We start from the raw sequence: 17,716 nt of genomic DNA, 5'->3' as shown, positions 1-17,716 counted from the left end.
AAAAAAAAAAAAAAAAAAAAAAAGAGCTAGATGTTTAAAGTTTAGACCTTAGGGATTACAAAAAAAAAGGGAGTTAAAATCAAGGTTATGAGTAGTTTTGTTGTAGGGGGTTTGATTAAAAAAAAAAAGATGAATGAGAAATGGGTAGATTATCAAGAGTTAAGCTTTGTATGCCCAAATTGTTCTCTATCTTAGATAGTTTTCACAACTGTCTAGCATTTCTTTTTTTGAGAGAAAACCACCCAAAGAATTTGTTTGAAGCCACCTTACCAAAAAGTCTTACCCTTGAAACCGATTGAGCTTGATTCACTTCTCATTTGCAAGAATTCGCCAAACACTTTAATGAATGTGAAAGAGATGTTCTTTGGAATTGCAAGTCCTTGCTGTTAGTTGGAGGTTGAACTAAATCGATGCATGGTCATAAGCATAGAAAAATATCTGTAAGTATGTTTATTGGTCTTAGCACCATTAAACTATCTTTAAGGACTATAGCTTGAATCCTTCGCTTAGCTCCAAAGGTTTTGAGTCCTATTTTAGAATGGCACCCTCCTACTTCATTGCAAGATTTAAGTTTAAGGGTCTGATAACTCTCTAATTTACATGTTTTACGCATCCCTTTTTGTCCATATTTTGCATTGTTTTTACCCTAACCTTAGCATTTTTAGGTCATTTACTGTAGGAATCCACATTTAGGGTGTTGCATTCTTGCATTTGCATATTTTGGATGAAAACAGGTGCTTAAGAGCCAAAAATGGGGAGGCACAAGGTCAAATCCGAGCATGTACCCGAAGGAGCTACGGAGCAGGAAGAACAGTCCGAACACCAACCCGATCGAGGAGGATATAAGAACAGAAAGAACAATCCGAGAGCCTACCCGAAGAGTAACCCGAGCTCATCCTCGTGCACCCTATCGAGCAGACCCACGGGCAGGACTGGGAAGCTAGGGTTAATAGGTTTCCATATATAAACCCCCTCTTCTTCCTCTCGCCCTAGCACGCCGCAGACCCTCAGAACATAGAGCGAGAGCTTCTGGGAGAGAAACTGAGCGACTCAAAACTCTTTCTACACTTTGTTAGGATTTAATTTCATTTCTTTTTGCATTTTCGATTCTATACTCTTCCACTCTACTCTATTTTCAATATAATGCAATTTTCTTTTATTTATGCTCTTGTGTTTTCTGCAATGAGATCTGAGTAGTGAAACAAAGTTTCTAGGGATGGGATAGATGATTTTGTGTTCTTGATCGGTTAGGATGTCTTAGCTTTGATATTTGTGTTTTATAAATTCCCTTCTAGATTGGTGTTCTTAATGCTATCAACAGCCCGAGAGGTTGAGATTAGATCTAAGGTGTTTTACCATCGAGAGGTGTAGATGAAATGCTTGAATCAATCAATGCTAGAGATTTACTCACTTAGCCTAAGGGATTATATGAGTAAGCGGTTTATTGACAATAATGAATCGGTTTGTATTGCCTGCTTGGTCATGTTTCTCCAACGAGAGTTGGGTAAAGAAGTGATTAAGGTTGATTGTTTCTATCACGAGAGTGTTTTAACAAGATTTTAGAGATTCATTGTCTAGGGAATATTTGCTTGAGACATGTAGGACATCCATATTGGTCAGGAACACTTAGGAGTCAATTACCCCATCCTTAGGAGCTTTTGTAGTTAGATTGTTTACATTTTATTCATAACTCGATCCCTTACCCGAACAGGTACACGATCACCTGCTTTGAGTATACCTTCGAGCTGTTCTTGCTTATCTTGTTTACTCGATCACCCCACCTGATCCTGTACTCGAATGCTTGCATCGAGTGCTTAGGTCGTGTGGTTCTTGTTTATTTGCTTTCTTTTGTTTATTTTAGGATTGTTAGATCAAACCCAACTATTGTTTGGCTTGACTTGCATAGTTCTGATTGTATCTTATCTGCTAGCATGACAACCATTTGGATTGATAACCCTTTGTACTACAACTGGATAGGGAATTGATACCCTGGGTGAAAATCCTGTTATCATTAACTCAACACTTACATGTAATATTTCAAATTCAAAATATTACTTTTGATATGACATACTAATTTAGTTTTTTATATTATTTTATGAACTTCAATCTAAAGATTTTTTAAAGTAATAATTACACTCACACTGATGGAATTTTAAAATTTGGAGAAATGTTTATTTCGATTAATCATCTGCTGTTTTTAATATATTAAATAAGTATGTTTTCGTTCCTACAAATAGTACAACATATATTATAGTTTAACCATAGAGTTATGCAATGGAAATGAAACTTATGATTGCAAGACAAAATACTTATATTCCTTTCGCCTCTTAGGTTTTCTAGGCATATTGTGCAGTCGACGGTCTCATCAGGGGATGCTTATGTTTGTGTCTTTTCTAAGTCATCCACCACTACTTCGACATCTATTCTTGTGAAGGCATTTGTATTGGAATCTTCGATCTGCAGGGTGACTTCAAAGGGTGGTGATGTTGTCTCACTTCAAAGGGTGGTGATGTTGTCTCCTCTGATAGGATTACTGCATCGACAAAATTGAGTGTTTGGTTGGTGATTCTATTTGCGGCCTCTTCGTTTATGTCGTGAAATGTGAGGAAAAACTTAAGCAAGTCTTTGAGGCGTGAATTGGACTAGTCTTTGATTTCACGCGTGAAAAAAGGAAATGAGTAGTTGATATTGAACTGGTTTTGTAGTGGTCTGTTGATTTTCAGGCGAAGATGATTGATGGTACTTTCTATTGAGTGAAAGTGGTTTGAAAATGTGATATTTGCCATTGGATTCATTGTGTGTTTTTTTTGTTAAGATAATAACACACCACCAAGTTAAAACCGTCTCTCATTTAACTTGTTCTTGTCTACGTGTAAGTGTTTTTATTTGGTTATATGTGTTTTGATTTTTTCAAAAATATTGAAAAGTAAATGTGTAAAATTAGTATCACCAATTTTTTGTTTGGGTAAATACAATGTGGTGGTGTTTAGATGAATTAGGGTGGAGTATATTTAAACGGCGTAGGTGAAATAAAGATATTTTCATTATTTGGTGAAATTTAGATTTTCTACTTCCATATGACTTTGGATTGACAGCTGTGATTATTAGTATTGTTGATTTGCCGACAATAGAAGATATAACTTCCAGAATTCGACTGCACATCCATCCCATACCATGATACGGACATTGTTACCACTGCATATATATTTATGGATAAATTGAGTTCTAGTAGGTGGGGGAAAACTTGTACAAGTTAATTGGAATGAATGAAAAACTTACTCAGCTAGTCGCAAATATAAAGTAATTTTGTCTTCGAAGGATGTGACATCTAAACTGGTCCCTTGAATCTTTGTTAGTTCCCCAACAACATTTGGAAGGTGAATACTTACATGTTAAGCGGATGAGCAGATAAACATGATGATAGACATAAATATTGAGGAAACACTACCAGGTAAATGTTGATTAGTTCCAGCAAGAGTCCACAATTTGTTTTGTTGTCGAAACCTAAACATCTCATGTGGAATCACGACTGAGTTTCCTACTATGGATGTAAGGATGGTGCCATCCAAAAACTTAATAATGTAGGGATGATCTGTTAGTTTGTATTGTGGATAGCTAGTATTTACTTGAAATTCAGATATATTGTAGATGCTCCCCTCGTGAAGGTCATCCTTGAAGCGGTCAACTCGGTATTGGGGTATTGAACTTGAATTAAGGTAGACTGCATTATACAGTTTTCTGTTACTAATAAAAATAGGAAGATGAAGTATATAAATATATGGAAGTTTTATACATGTTCATCAAGTAGGAGGAAATCTAGGCTGATAATTTTGCCAATTTAATGCAAAGCTTTTGCATGTCATTTACGTAGAAGGCGGCCCACACACAATTTTAGGTACACGTCCTGGCTGAAGATCCTTTAATGGAATTATACTCATAATTGGTAATAGAGGCTATTAGAGTTTAAAGGTGGTTAGAATGGAATATGGAAATATGAATCATATATAGAAGGAGCCGATTTTGGATTATAGGAATATAGGATTTTATAATTTATAGTGTTAATTTGGTTTATATGGAAATTAATGAGTTACAGTTTCATAACGTTTAAGGAGATCGTAGAGCAAATCAACTATTTAAGGGAAATAATTAAGAGTAGGGCGTGACGTAATTAAGAGGATTGTGGAGCAATTAATTTTATTCTTTACATTTTGACCCATAATTATACATTGTAGCTCTACCATTTTGACCCATATCAACCATTTATGGACCATATATTGAGCTGATTTTGGTTTTTTTGAATATAGGATTTTGTGTTAATTTCGTCTAAATGGAAATAAATGAGTTACGATTTCATTATGGACCATATATTGAGCCGATTTTGGTTTTTTGAATATATGATTTTGTGTTACTTTCATTTAATATGGAAATAAATGAGTTACGATTTCATAACATTTTAGGAGATCGTGGAGCAAATCAACTATTTAAGGGAAACAATTTAAAGCAGGGCGTGGTGTAATTAAGAGGATTGTTGATCCATAGTTATACATTGTAGCTTTACCATTTTGACCCGTATCAACCATTTAAGGGAAACAATTAAGAGGAGAATGTGGTGTAATTAAAAGGATCGTGGAGCAATTTAAGAGAGATAATTAATTTATATTGTCGTGTTGATGGTACATGATGTTTCTTTTACCCATCAAAGTAAATATATAAAAAGTGGAACACATTTTTTTGGTTGAGAGAAGATAATATATGCAAGCTACTAATAGTGCTTATCTAAACTAATTTATGAAATATAGATTCACCTACACAAATCTAATCATTTATCTCTTAATTTATGAATAATCTTTCTCATCATGTATACTAGTATAGTATATAATTCAATCATCATTGTAGCATTTTATCTGATACTCAGTTCTTTTCCTTAATACTCCTCCTTCTTCTTCTAATACTCCTAGTGCTAGTAATGTAAATATTAATAATAAATTAAAAAGAAGAGAACAAAAAAAAACAATTCTGACATCAACTAACTAGTGAACCTTCTGTGTAGAATAGAAGTTTCTCTATTAGCGAACAACGGACTTGATTGACAAGGGAAAAACATCGCCCTGGGAGATCGGCGAAAACCGGACAAACCGAACCGAGGAACCCGACATTTTTGTTATCGGCAATTGGGGGTTTGTGAGGAGCAAACCGTTCGTGATAATTCAAATCAGAATTCGGATTCGGTTTCGGGTCGGTTAGGTAAACGGAACCGATCGGTTTTACCTAAACCGAAAATTGGCAGCCATATATATAATTTTATCTAAACCCTAAGCTCATTTCTCTCTTTTTTTTCTTCGAGTTCTCCATCTCCTCTCTTTCGCGATACCGCAGAACAGAGAACATCTCCGTTCATCTTCTCCGATCTTTCACTCAATCAAATCTTCTCTTCTCCATCTCCGATTAAGCTTCATCATCTTCGACATCATCTTCATCATCTCACCTCTTGCCTTTGTCTGGGATTCAAACCCTAATCCACAACGTAAGCTTTTCTTCTTTTTCTTTCTCCTAATCGCTTCTTCCTTTGAATAATGGTCATTCTCTGTATGTTATTCTAGGTTTTCGTTATGTTTATGGTATCGATTTGGGTATTTAGGTTTAGGGTTTTAAAATCAATTTGGGGCTTTCATCATAAACGATTATGGTCTTGTTTAATTGTTGTGTAGCAGTTTGTTTATGGTCATAACTTGTGTTATGGTATTGATTTGGGTCATTGAGGGTTAGGGTTTTAAAATCAATTTGGGGATTTCTTCATAAACGATTGTGGTCTTGTTTAATTGTTGTATTGCGGTTTGTTTATGGTCAATTTGGGTCTTACTGTTTGTTTATGGTCATAACGTGTGTATTTGTATTAATTTGGGTCATATATGGTTTAATGTTTATTTTAAAACTTCGATGTCTCTGAGATTTAGGTGTTTTGTTTGAATGTTTTGAGATTAACAAATAGTAATCTCTTTTCTTCTTTGTGTATATTGTAGATGTCTGAAGAGCACATCGATATGGAACCTCCACCTGAACCGCAAGTGACTGAAGCAAAACAAACTCAAGCTGAAAATAAGCGTAAGGCACCTGCTTCTGGAGCTGATAAGCCACCGAAAGCACGGAAGAAGTATGCTAAAAGAGCACCTTGCTGGGAACACTTTCTGCAGAGAGATGAAGATCTCACTAAGAGCTACTGTAAGTATTATGGTGCAGACATATCTTGTGATTCGAAGACAGTAGGCACTAGTCCTATGATAGGTCACATACGTATATGTAAGCAGTACAAGGATTGGATAGAAAAGGAAAAGCAGCAGGTTCTTAGTGGTGATAACAAAGGGAACTTGAAGGTGATTCAGTATGATCCACATCTGTTTAGGAGGTCAGTAAATGAGATGGTAGTAGTCAATGAGATACCATTCTCATTTGTAGAATCTGATGGTTGGAAAAGGTTTTGTTTCAATGTCTTCCCTATGTACAAGACATTCTCTAGGAGGACATGCACTAAAGACATTGTTGGGATCTACCTGCAACAGAAAGTTGCCTTGAAGAACCTGTTCGCTGTTGAGAAACAAAGGGTCTCTTTAACAACAGACATATGGACATCTCCGACAACCTCCTACAACTACATGGTGATCACTGGACATTGGATCAATGCTAACTGGGAAATGTAGAAGAGAATCCTTAGCTTTAAGATCATCACAGATCACAAAGGAGACACCATTGCAAGGCAGTTGCTGGACTGCATAGAAGATTGGGGAATCTCGAATGTTTTTACAGTGACAGTGGATAATGCAAGGAACAATGACAAGGCATTGAGTGTTTTTAAAGATGAGTTAAGGCTGAGAGGGGACGACTCTTTGGTTAGATATGGTGAGTTCTTGCATATGCGTTGCTGTGCCCACATCCTGAATCTTTTTGTTGGTGATGGATTGAAGAAGGTAAAAGCAACTATTGTGGCTATTAGGAATGCGGTCAAGTATGTCCGATCTTCTTTCACTCGGCTAAGGTCTTTTGCGATGAGGTGTGAGAATGGGAAGCTATGCCGAGGCAGCTTGCCACTGGATGTTGTTACATGATGGAATTCTACTTACCTTATGTTGAGTTCTGCTTTGAAGCTGCGGGTTGCCTTTAAGAAGATGCTGGCGGAGGAAAATTGTACTATGATGACTTCCTCGAAGAGGATGAGAAGACAAAGGTCAAGAGAGTTGGTCCACCAACTGATGTGGAATGGGAAGAAGTGTCAAGGTTAGTTAAATTCCTCAAGAAATTCTACAAGGAAACTTTGGTATTCTCTGCTTCAAAGTCTGTGTCGTCGTCGGTATGTTACAATGAAATTGTGAACATTGAGAGGGCTCTGATCGCCAAGTGTGCCAGTTCGGATGAGGAAACCAGAAAGCAAGCTCATGTCATGAGGGACAATTTTGAGAAGTATTGGGATGGATTGAACAACATGAATCCACTTGTCATCATAGCTAGTGTCTTTGATCCTCGCAACAAGATGCAGTTTGCGACCCTCTGCTTTGATCAACTATATGGCAAAGATACAATAGAGAGTAGGCATCTTTCTGCTATTGTTTCAAGTGCAATGAAGAGGTTGTATGAAGAGTATTCATCAAGGCTGAGCAATCCAGTTGACATTCAAGCTAATGTAGAGGCGGAGCAACAAATTGGCGTGGATGAGTTTTCTGATGAAGAAGATGATTGTGAGAGGGTCGAGTCTCTTTAGAGGAAGATGGTTCAGTTTAGGGTGAATGACGAGAGTGGCAATGAGTTGCAACGCTATCTGGCAGAGAAACCTGAGCTCAGAGTTGAGAATAGGCTAAGGATGCCTTATGATGTTCTAAGTTGGTGGAGGTGTAACAGCTCCAATTTCCCAATCCTGTCTGAATTTGCTAGAGATGTTCTAGCATCGCAAGCCTCATCTGTTGCTTCTAAGTCAGCTTTTAGTACAAGTGGCCGAGTGTTGGATCCGTATAGGAGTTCTTTAACTCCTTACATGGTGGAGGTTTTGGTATGCACCCAACAGTGGTTAAGGTGTTCATTCAAAACAGAAGCAGATGTGGCTACCTTGGTTCAAATGTTGGAAGAAGTAGAGTTCTTTGAATCTCTTGGTAAGTCACTTTTATTGTGTCTTCTTTGTACTGTGTTCTTTAGTTTGTTTAAATGTAAATGTCTAACTGTTTTCTTTCTTTTGTAGATTCAAGGAATGCTCTAGCTCCTCCTCCATGATTACTCATAATATGGCAGGTATGTCTACTTATTAGTTAAGTTTCTGCCTATTAAGCTTTACAAGTTAAAGTAGTATTTGTTTTGATTTACTTATTGACATTGTTTGGTATGCATGGGACAAGTAGGTAGGAAGTTTCACTTTTGTCCTTTTTGATGCACCTTGCAGCGTTAACTATTGGAGATAACAGGGGATAATACTGACTTTGAAGTTGCTCTTTTGTCTACTTTTTGATGCGGATTAGCATGCTTTTGTAACAGCAAACCAAACAACTCTGGTAAGAGTTGCTAACTTTTGGATGGTTCTGTAGCCGCTTCTTCATGTAATAGCTAGCTTAAACATTGATGATATGCTAGCTAAAACATGATAATATGCTAGCTTATTAGCTTCTGGGTCTGTAATGGTTGCTAGATGTAAAACTCGATCAAAAACTAGCTTATCCTCTATAATGTAAGGCAAGTGATTTGTCTTCTATTTTGTTGTTTTTGTACTCTGTTTCTGTAGTATCAGGTCAAAACAGGTGAATTTGGTATAAATAAACCGAATTATGTAGGACCACAATTTTTCTCGGAAGCTTTTTAAAACTTGATAACCGACCCGAATAACCCGTGTATCGTTTAAACCAAACCGAATTTAATTTCGGTTCTATTCGGCAAAGATTCCTAAAACCCGAATTTTGCACCACCCGAACAACCCGACCCGTTTAAACCGTTCTTTCCGAACGCCCAGGGCGAGAAAAACAAACATTGAAGAAGAAGGTATATACTCTATGGTTGCAGTGAATCACAAATATTTTATTCTTAGTCTTTGCATCTGAAATTGGATATTTCCAACAAATAACAAATATCTATCTTAACATTTTTGGAGTACATTTTTGTGGCATCTTTTTTTTATCTTTGTATCCAAACAAGTTTCAATTAAATTCTCTACAATCATTACAACCAAACACAATCATTTCCTTATTTGATAATATTAATTTCAAATTTCCTAAAATCTATCTACCTAATTTAAAGCAATATGTTAGATTAAAATATAATTCTCCTTTCACTTTTATTTAATCTTATCTTTAATTATTTGAATTACTATTTAATACATAAAGTTAAAAAAATATTAGATTTTTTCATCATATGATGTGATTTGAATTTTTATAAACGGATATATATTTTAAAAATCTATCTTAACATTTTTGGAGTATATTTTTGTGCAATAATATTTTTTGAAATGATTTTCAAAAAAATCATGGTCTTTAACACTATTAGTCACCATAAATTTGATTTTATTTTTGACCATGGTTTAAGAACATGCTCAAAACCATGGTCTTAAAACAAATTTGATTTTAATCATAATTCATTTTATTTTTAAAAGTACACATATTTATTGTTTTTTCAAAGTCAATCCATATAATTTTATTAACAAGTACTGTTAATTATCGTAAAAACACCAAAATAAAATATATATAAGTGTATTAATATTACAAAACAAAGAAATTTACTATAAGGTAAATTTTACAAATACAACATATTATATATAATATTCTAATATTTATATTAATTAACTAAAAAAACCTGATTATATTAATATACTAATCTATTTAAATGATTTATGAAAACGTATAGATACTTGGGGTAAATTCTAGTATATACTAAAATGTAAGAAACAATAACCCAAAAAGAAAACCGAAACGCAGAAAAAAAAAAAAAAAAAATTGAAACCTTTATTAGATTTTGTTGGTGAAATTCTTCAATTCCTTCAAAACTGGGTTTTCTCGAGAGAGCATTACAGTAATGGCGGCACCTCGGAATATAACAGGTGACGGCGGAGGAAGACAACAACAGCTCGTGAAAGACGAAGAGAGCGCCGCGGCGTCATCGGCAGCTAAAGGAGGACTCGTAAACGATGATACGCCGACGAGCAAACGCACCAAATCGGAGCGGTTTCCTCTGTCACGGTGGGAATTCGCCGTGTTTTTCACCGTCTTCCTCGTCTTCACCACCGGTCTTTTGTGTATTTACCTCACCATGCCCGCCGCTGAATACGGGAAGCTCAAAGTCCCGAGAACTATCTCTGATCTTCGATTGCTCAAGTGAGATTATAAAAGCTTCTTCCTTTTGTGAATTGAAAGTGTTTAGCTTTGAGTTGTGTTCTCTTGAATCTGAATTCTAATTCAAAAACCCAATTTGAAAGTTTGGATCTTTTGGGAAATTGGTTTAGATAGCAGCAAATTAGCTTAAAGACATGATTTTGGAAAGCAGCATTCTCACTTGCTTGTATTCGTTCTCTTGTTCGATTGATTGAGAATTGAATTTTTAAGCTAATGGAGAAACTGAATGTGTCTAGCTTTTAGTAGTGGATCTCTTGAATTGGGAGTCTAATTTCGAAAAACCAAATTGAAAGGTTGGATCTTTCGAAGATTCTGAAAAATGGATTTAGAGAGCAGCAAAATTAGCTTTGAAATGTAAATGTGATTGGCTTGGTCTGACTATACGATGATGATACATTTTATATATGCAGAGAGAATCTTGGATCTTATGCAAGTGAGTACCAAGCACGGTTCATTTTAGGTTATTGCTCGACGTACATCTTTATGCAGACTTTTATGATACCTGGAACAATATTTATGTCATTGCTTGCTGGAGCTCTCTTTGGTGTGGTTAGAGGTTTTTTCCTTGTTGTCCTCAATGCAACAGCTGGAGCATGTTCTTGTTTCTTCTTATCGAAACTGGTCGGTAGGCCTCTAGTTAACTGGTTGTGGCCCGAAAAGTTGAGGTTCTTCCAAGCCGAGGTAAGTTCATTTTGTGTTATATTAGCATACGTTACATCGCTTGTTCTTAAGGGTTAATGCCTTGAAATCATTAATGCTTTGGATCAGATCGCAAAGAGAAGAGATAGGCTGCTAAACTACATGCTGTTCTTAAGAATAACACCAACACTTCCAAACCTCTTCATCAATTTGTCTTCTCCAATCGTAGACATACCCTTCCATGTCTTCTTTTTGGCAACTTTAGTCGGTCTTATGCCTGCTTCGTACATCACCGTCAGAGTGAGTCTGATAGTTAGATCTCTTATTGCGGTTCTTTGACATTAAAAATGAATGGCGGAACATTTATTTCATGTATACAGGCTGGTCTGGCTCTTGGAGATCTCAGATCAGTGAAGGATCTGTATGATTTCAAGACTTTGTCAGTGTTGTTCCTCATTGGATCCATCTCCATATTCCCTGCCCTCCTAAAGAGAAAGAGAGTGTACGAATGAAGACTAAAAAGACAACAGATATATTTATATAGATACTGAAGAGCAGCACCATACAGTCACATGGCAGGATTTTTATGGTGTATATGAGCTCAAGCTAAAGAAGAAGATTGCTTCCAAAACCACTAACTTTGGCTTTGATTGGTTTATTACTTAGTCGTCTGTTCGGAAGCCGTTCTTTGTAGTTCCTTATTCCCTTTGTAGATTGGTTTTGTATATTGAATGTTGATTCAGAGGTCCGACTCTGCAGCCTATTGGCTTATGTAGTAACATGAATACATGATTATGTAAATGCTTGAAGACATTGCTTTGACCAAATCCTTTTGATGCCTGTAATCCAAATCATTGCATTCGGCTGCATTGTGGAATTTGTATCTCTTATTTTCTTACATTAAGACTGTCTTTAGGAAACTTAATAACGGAAAATTATGGAGCAAATATCCATACTATTACAAAATCTGAGAGTTTGCTCATCTACAAAAATAAAATTGAAAACAAAAAGAGAGATAAAAGATTCAGTCTTTCTCTTGTGGGTTCTCATTTTTTCAGTTCCAAAATGTATAAAGGTATCATAATTAGTTTGGTGAGTCATCAGACTGTGTAGTGCTGCTGGTGTCCTCAACCCCAAAAGCGTCAGCTATATTGAAGTTCAAGTTGTTCCTCATCGTTCTGCTCCTCCCAACTCCATCTCCTTTCTTCATCATTGCAGTGAACTCTGAGAAATCAATTCTTCCATCCTAACCAAACCAAGCATTTGCACCATCAGTTTAAACTCAAACTCACTAAGAAACAAGACAAAAAAGGAAAGAGATCATGAAGGCTTCTTACATTATCAAGATCAATCTCCTTGATCATGTCGTCAAGAGGACTGTCACAGAGTCCAAACTCTGTGCAGGCTTGTTGAAGCTCGTCAATGGTGATATAACCACTACCATCTTTATCAAAGTACGAAAACGCAACCACCAAATTCTCCTCTCTCTCCATCTTGTTGATATGTAATGTCGCTGCTAGGAACTCGCCGTAGTCTATTGTCCCACTGTTGTCTATATCCGCCTGCCAAACACAAGTTTAAGCATTGTGATTACAGCAGAACATCTTTAGTATGGAGAAATAGATAATTCTAAAAGATGGTTTTTGTTTTGGTATAATACCGCATCCATAAGAGACTTTATTTCTGATTCCATCAGTTCAGATCCCACTCTCTTCAGACCCGCTTTAAGCTCCTCGAAGGTGATTGTTCCACTGTTGTCTGTATCTATCATTTTGAACAATTCCTTCAGACCACCAATTTCTTCCTCTGAGAGTCTCTCAGCGATTACCTAACAAAGGAATCAGTTCTTGATAATAAGTAATGAGCTTGGAGATTAAAGGGCTATAACTTTCTTACTACAAAGGCCATTTTCTTAAATCTTATTCATATCTTAAAGATAGTTCTTGAAATGCATGTTCTTAATCAATCTTCCTAACCAGTAGATTAAGCAATGAGAGTGGAGAATAAAGAGCTACAACTTCTTGCTTACCCGTAAGGCCATTTTCTTAATTTTATTCATTTGTGAGAACTGCTTCAGACGCGACAAGACTGCTGGATCGAGTGGCTTATCTGGTGCAGCATGTTCATCAATAATCCACTGGTGACCTGATCATATCACCAGATGAAAACTCAGTTTCACATATATAGGAATTAACAACAAAATACATGCAGCGGAGAGGATAACAATCATTTCGAATAACTTACACAATGCTTCATGTGCAGAAATGCGTTTCTTAGGACTCCTATCAAGCATTTTGTAAATCAAATCTTTAGCACCTTCTGAGATACTAGGCCACGGATCAGATTTAAAATCTATCTTCCCTTGCAGAATCTGTCTAAAGATTCCTGACTCAGTTTCTGCAAGCAAATTAAACATGGTAAGCAATGTGCTTGATACAGTAGTAACAAAGGTACTGATTTTTATAAACTTACCTGCCCAGAAAGGAGGAACACCACTTAGTAAGATGTAAAGGATAACACCGGCGCTCCACACGTCTATCTCTGGTCCATAACATTTTTTCAGAACCTCAGGTGCAACATAATACGGACTTCCAACTACATCATACAGATACTGCCCTGAAGAGCCAAAATAACATAACGACAGCTTTGTTAGTCACATTCTAGCTCTGATAGCATTGCTGCATATGCTTATCTTACATATAACAAAACCTTGCGATTAACACATTCATATATCACAAGTTCACAACTAAATGTCAAATCCAGATTCAGAAAAATAAGTCGAAAGGATATCAATGTTCCCTAACAATGGTCAAGCAGCAATATTCAATTGAACATTCAACAAAGATCCTGCAGATAGCATATCAAGAAATCTGTTTTTCAGCATCAAACAAGAGACTTCTTTATAGTGTATCAGAAAAGCAATCAAGGAACAAATGAAGACACAACCATTTGATTTCATAGGTTATATAGTAGTCTAAAGGATGAATCAAAGAACCATGAATCAAAGAACCAAATGCATCACTTCTTGATAAATACATACATATATCTCAACTAAATGTCAAAAAACCTGATTTAAAAAAATTAAACCTTTTCCTAACAATGCTCAAGCAGCAAATCTGAAAAGACAAACTCAAACCATTTCTTGGAACAAGAATCCAAGAAACCAAACAAGACATTTCTTAAAGAAGCAATCAATCAATCAACCAACAATGACAAAACCATTTGATTCCAATAAAGAAGGGATGAATCAAAGTAAGTACCTGGCTTGTAGAAGACAGACAAACCAAAATCAGTAGCCTTGAGCTTAGCATCATCATTAGGACTATCAAACAAGAAATTCTCAGGCTTGAGATCTCTATGCATAACACCAAGAGAATGACAAGCCTCAACAACACCAAGAATAGTCTTAATCAACTTAGCAGCCTCACGCTCACTAAAATGCCCTTTAGAAACAATCCGATCAAAAAGCTCACCACCTTCACAAACCTCCATAACAATGTGTACAAAAACAGAGTCTTCATAAGTACCCTTGATCCGTACCACATTAGGATGCTCAGAGAGATGATGCATGATCTGAATCTCACGCCACACGTCTTCGTAGTCCTCACGGCACACAAGCTTACGTTTCGGGATTGATTTGCAAGCGTAGTTAGCTGACGATGATTTCTCTGTGCATAGATAGGTTGTACCAAATTGGCCTTGGCCTAGCTTTTTGCCGAGGAGGTAGTGATCTCTTAATCTTGGTGTCTCGTATGGGAGAACACTGTTCGAGGGTCTTCGAGGGTTTGGTTTCTCCATCTTCTTGGTTTCGAAAGTCTCTGGCTTTTTGTGGGTTTTTAATCAAAGGAGGAGGAAGATGCATACGAAGTTTACGAACCCTTTCTTCTTCGTCTTCTTCCATTGTTTTATGTTGTTTGACTCGTCTTATGCAATTATTATTTTATTATTGTTGCTCTTTTATTATCCCGTGACCATCTACATTTATATTCTTTTAATTTTGTTTTTACCAACTATACTATCACAATAAATTGAATTGAAAAAAAGAAAAATCTATTGAAAAGATTTCAATTATTGAATCGGATGAGAAAAAAAAAGAAATTGAAACTTGAAAGGGACACGCCATTTATGGATTTTACTAATTTTGTTGTGATATAATTTGTGAGCTACAATTTTTAAAATTTTCAGTTTTTTATAATACTATTTATCTAATAATTTATTCACTACACTACCAAATTGGATCCAAATTATGAGACAAGTTCTAATATAATTTCATTGCAAATCCTAGTTGATTTGATTTTTACATATATATGTAATGCAGAAAATTGCAAAAACTGTATAAACTTTAGTTGGATTGGCTAAATTTGGAGATCTAAAATGACTCTAATATTTGGATGTATTAATTGAATATTAGTTTAACAAAATAAACTAGATAAACAATAATATACATTGGATGTGTCTTGTGGATAAAAATCATAAAATACCAAACCGAAGACTCACAAAAGTGGATTGTCTTAGACTTAGCGACCCACAAAATTACATGAAGTATAGTCTCGCTCGAATAGTAGTATTTTGCGAGTCTTTTTATTCACAATTCTATATCATTTCCTCTTCTGTATTAAACGCCATTTTCACAAAATTACAAACAAAATATCAATATCTCATCTTATAGGAGCCTAGGAGATATAACGTTTCAAAATAACTAAACACAAAAACGCGTGGAATAAATCACAAAACAATTAAAAAGCGTTTAAAGTAAGGATCGATCGTACATGTATGCCAGCCAAAATTATTCTTCAATTTAAGTACTTCTCTTCCATTCACGTCTATAATCAATATATTAGTTTACGGGGTTAACTAGAACTGCAGGTAAACTAATTTAAAATCTATACTAAGTATAACTCACCATCTACTTGTTAAGAAAACTCTCACTTCACAACCTCACAAACTCTCTCACGGTGTATCACAAACGGTTTGAATCAATTTGAAAAAACAAAACGCAAAAAGAAAGAACAACGAACACACACAAGATTGTTTACCCAATTCAATCAGATCGGTGTGATCTGACCTACGTCTGGGGCCGAATCAATTCGGCAATTTACTATATCAAGGAAGTACAAATTACATAATCAGAGCAGAACTCAACAACAATTGAGTCTCTCTCTCTCTCAACTTTTCTGTTACAAGAGAGAAAAAGATGAAACGAGATAATAAGAGAAGATAAGATTGAGCTGCGATTAATACCAAATAAGCAGTGTTTCTGTAACAAACCCTCTCTCGCGAAAAGAGTATTTGCCATGCTTCACCAATTCCCGGTTCTGACTTCTCCACCAAATTGGATACTGATTTCTTCTAAACCAACAACTAAACCAGCCATTGAATTGAATCAGAACCATACCTTTTAACACTCCACCTTGATTCAACTTTCATACACCCTCTAGTGAACTGCACAGCTTGAATTTAACCTTCGGCTCTATAACCTCAAAGTGATTACTCAATCAGCTTTAGAAACTCTAAAGCCTCCTTAAACTTCTTAACTGGTATGCCTTTAGTAAGCATATCTGCAGGATTCGAAGTTGTATCAATCTTCAAGACACCTATTTCTCCAGCTTCGATCACATCCCTGATAAAATGATACTTCACGTCTATATGCTTTGTCCTCTCGTGAAAAGCATTGTTCTTAGACAAACATATTGCAGACTGTGAATCGCACCACACAGTAGCAGTTGTCGGCTTCAAACCCATGTCTTCCAGCAGACCTCGGATCCACATTGCTTCTTTAACTGCTCCAGTAAGAGCAATGTACTCTACTTCAGTGCTTGATAAAACTACTATCTTCTGCAGACTCGACCTCCAACTTACAGTATTGCCACCAATTGTAAACACATATCCGCTTGTAGACCTTCTCTCTACAAGATCCCTAGCATGTTCTGAATCGCAAAAACCATGAACATTAAAGTTTTCTCCTTTCGTGTATACCAAACTCAACTCAGTAGATCCTCTTAAGTACCGCAGTAACCATTTTACTGCTTCCCAATGATCTCCTCCAGGTTTACTCATGAACCTACTGACTAAATCAATTGCATAGGCCATATCAGGCCTTGTTCCAATCATATCATACATCATACTCCATACTGCACTCGAATAAGGAGTAGTCTCAGTGTCAATACACTGACTTTCATCTTTAACTACTGATAGATTGAAATGAGCTCCAATAGGCGTATCTACACTCCTACAATCTGCCATCCTGAACCTTTGCAAAACCTTTTCCAGATACCCAGACTGTGACAAAGTAAGAGTACCTTCTTCTCTATTTCTCGTGATGTCAATGCCGAGAATCCTGCTAGCAGCTCCCATGTCTTTCATCTCAAACGTTGAGCTCATAACATCCTTAAGCTTCTGGATTTCTGTCTTGCTCTTGGCTGCTAATAACATGTCATCCACGTACAAGAGTAAGTAAACATACTCACCCTGTTTTACCTCCTTGACATAAACGCATGAATCATGCTCACTCCTCTTGAAACCATTTTTAATCATAAAACCATTGAATTTTCTGTTCCACTGCCTCAGAGCTTGTTTCAAGCCATAAAGTGATTTTTTCAACAAACAGACATGATCTTTATTTGGATCCACCACATACCCTTCTGGTTGCTCCTTGTAGATCTCCTCATCAAGTTCACCATGTAGAAATGCTGTTTTTACATCCATTTGCTCCAGTTCCATGTCCT

General features: G+C 36.2%; 2 protein-coding genes across 2 annotated transcripts; one reads left to right on the top strand and one right to left on the bottom strand.

Moving 5' to 3' along the window:
- On the top strand, positions 9,928-11,836 carry LOC104707245 (uncharacterized membrane protein At4g09580). The gene is made up of 4 exons (XM_010423552.2): positions 9,928-10,334; positions 10,763-11,033; positions 11,121-11,291; positions 11,372-11,836. Exons 1-4 carry the CDS (start codon positions 10,036-10,038, stop codon positions 11,501-11,503), a joined length of 873 nt encoding a protein of 290 aa, XP_010421854.1. The 5' UTR covers positions 9,928-10,035; the 3' UTR covers positions 11,504-11,836.
- On the bottom strand, positions 11,834-14,889 carry LOC104707244 (calcium-dependent protein kinase 4). The gene is made up of 7 exons (XM_010423551.2): positions 14,252-14,889; positions 13,464-13,607; positions 13,236-13,388; positions 13,021-13,136; positions 12,652-12,819; positions 12,329-12,553; positions 11,834-12,237 (listed from the first exon to the last, which is right to left on the bottom strand). The coding sequence occupies exons 1-7, from the start codon at positions 14,787-14,789 to the stop codon at positions 12,076-12,078; spliced, it is 1,506 nt and encodes a 501-aa protein (XP_010421853.1). The 5' UTR covers positions 14,790-14,889; the 3' UTR covers positions 11,834-12,075.

This window comes from Camelina sativa, chromosome 8 (assembly GCF_000633955.1).
Source record: "Camelina sativa cultivar DH55 chromosome 8, Cs, whole genome shotgun sequence".
Lineage (NCBI taxonomy): Eukaryota > Viridiplantae > Streptophyta > Magnoliopsida > Brassicales > Brassicaceae > Camelina > Camelina sativa.
Note: the sequence above shows the minus strand (reverse complement) of the source record. Positions and strands in the feature narration are given on the sequence as shown.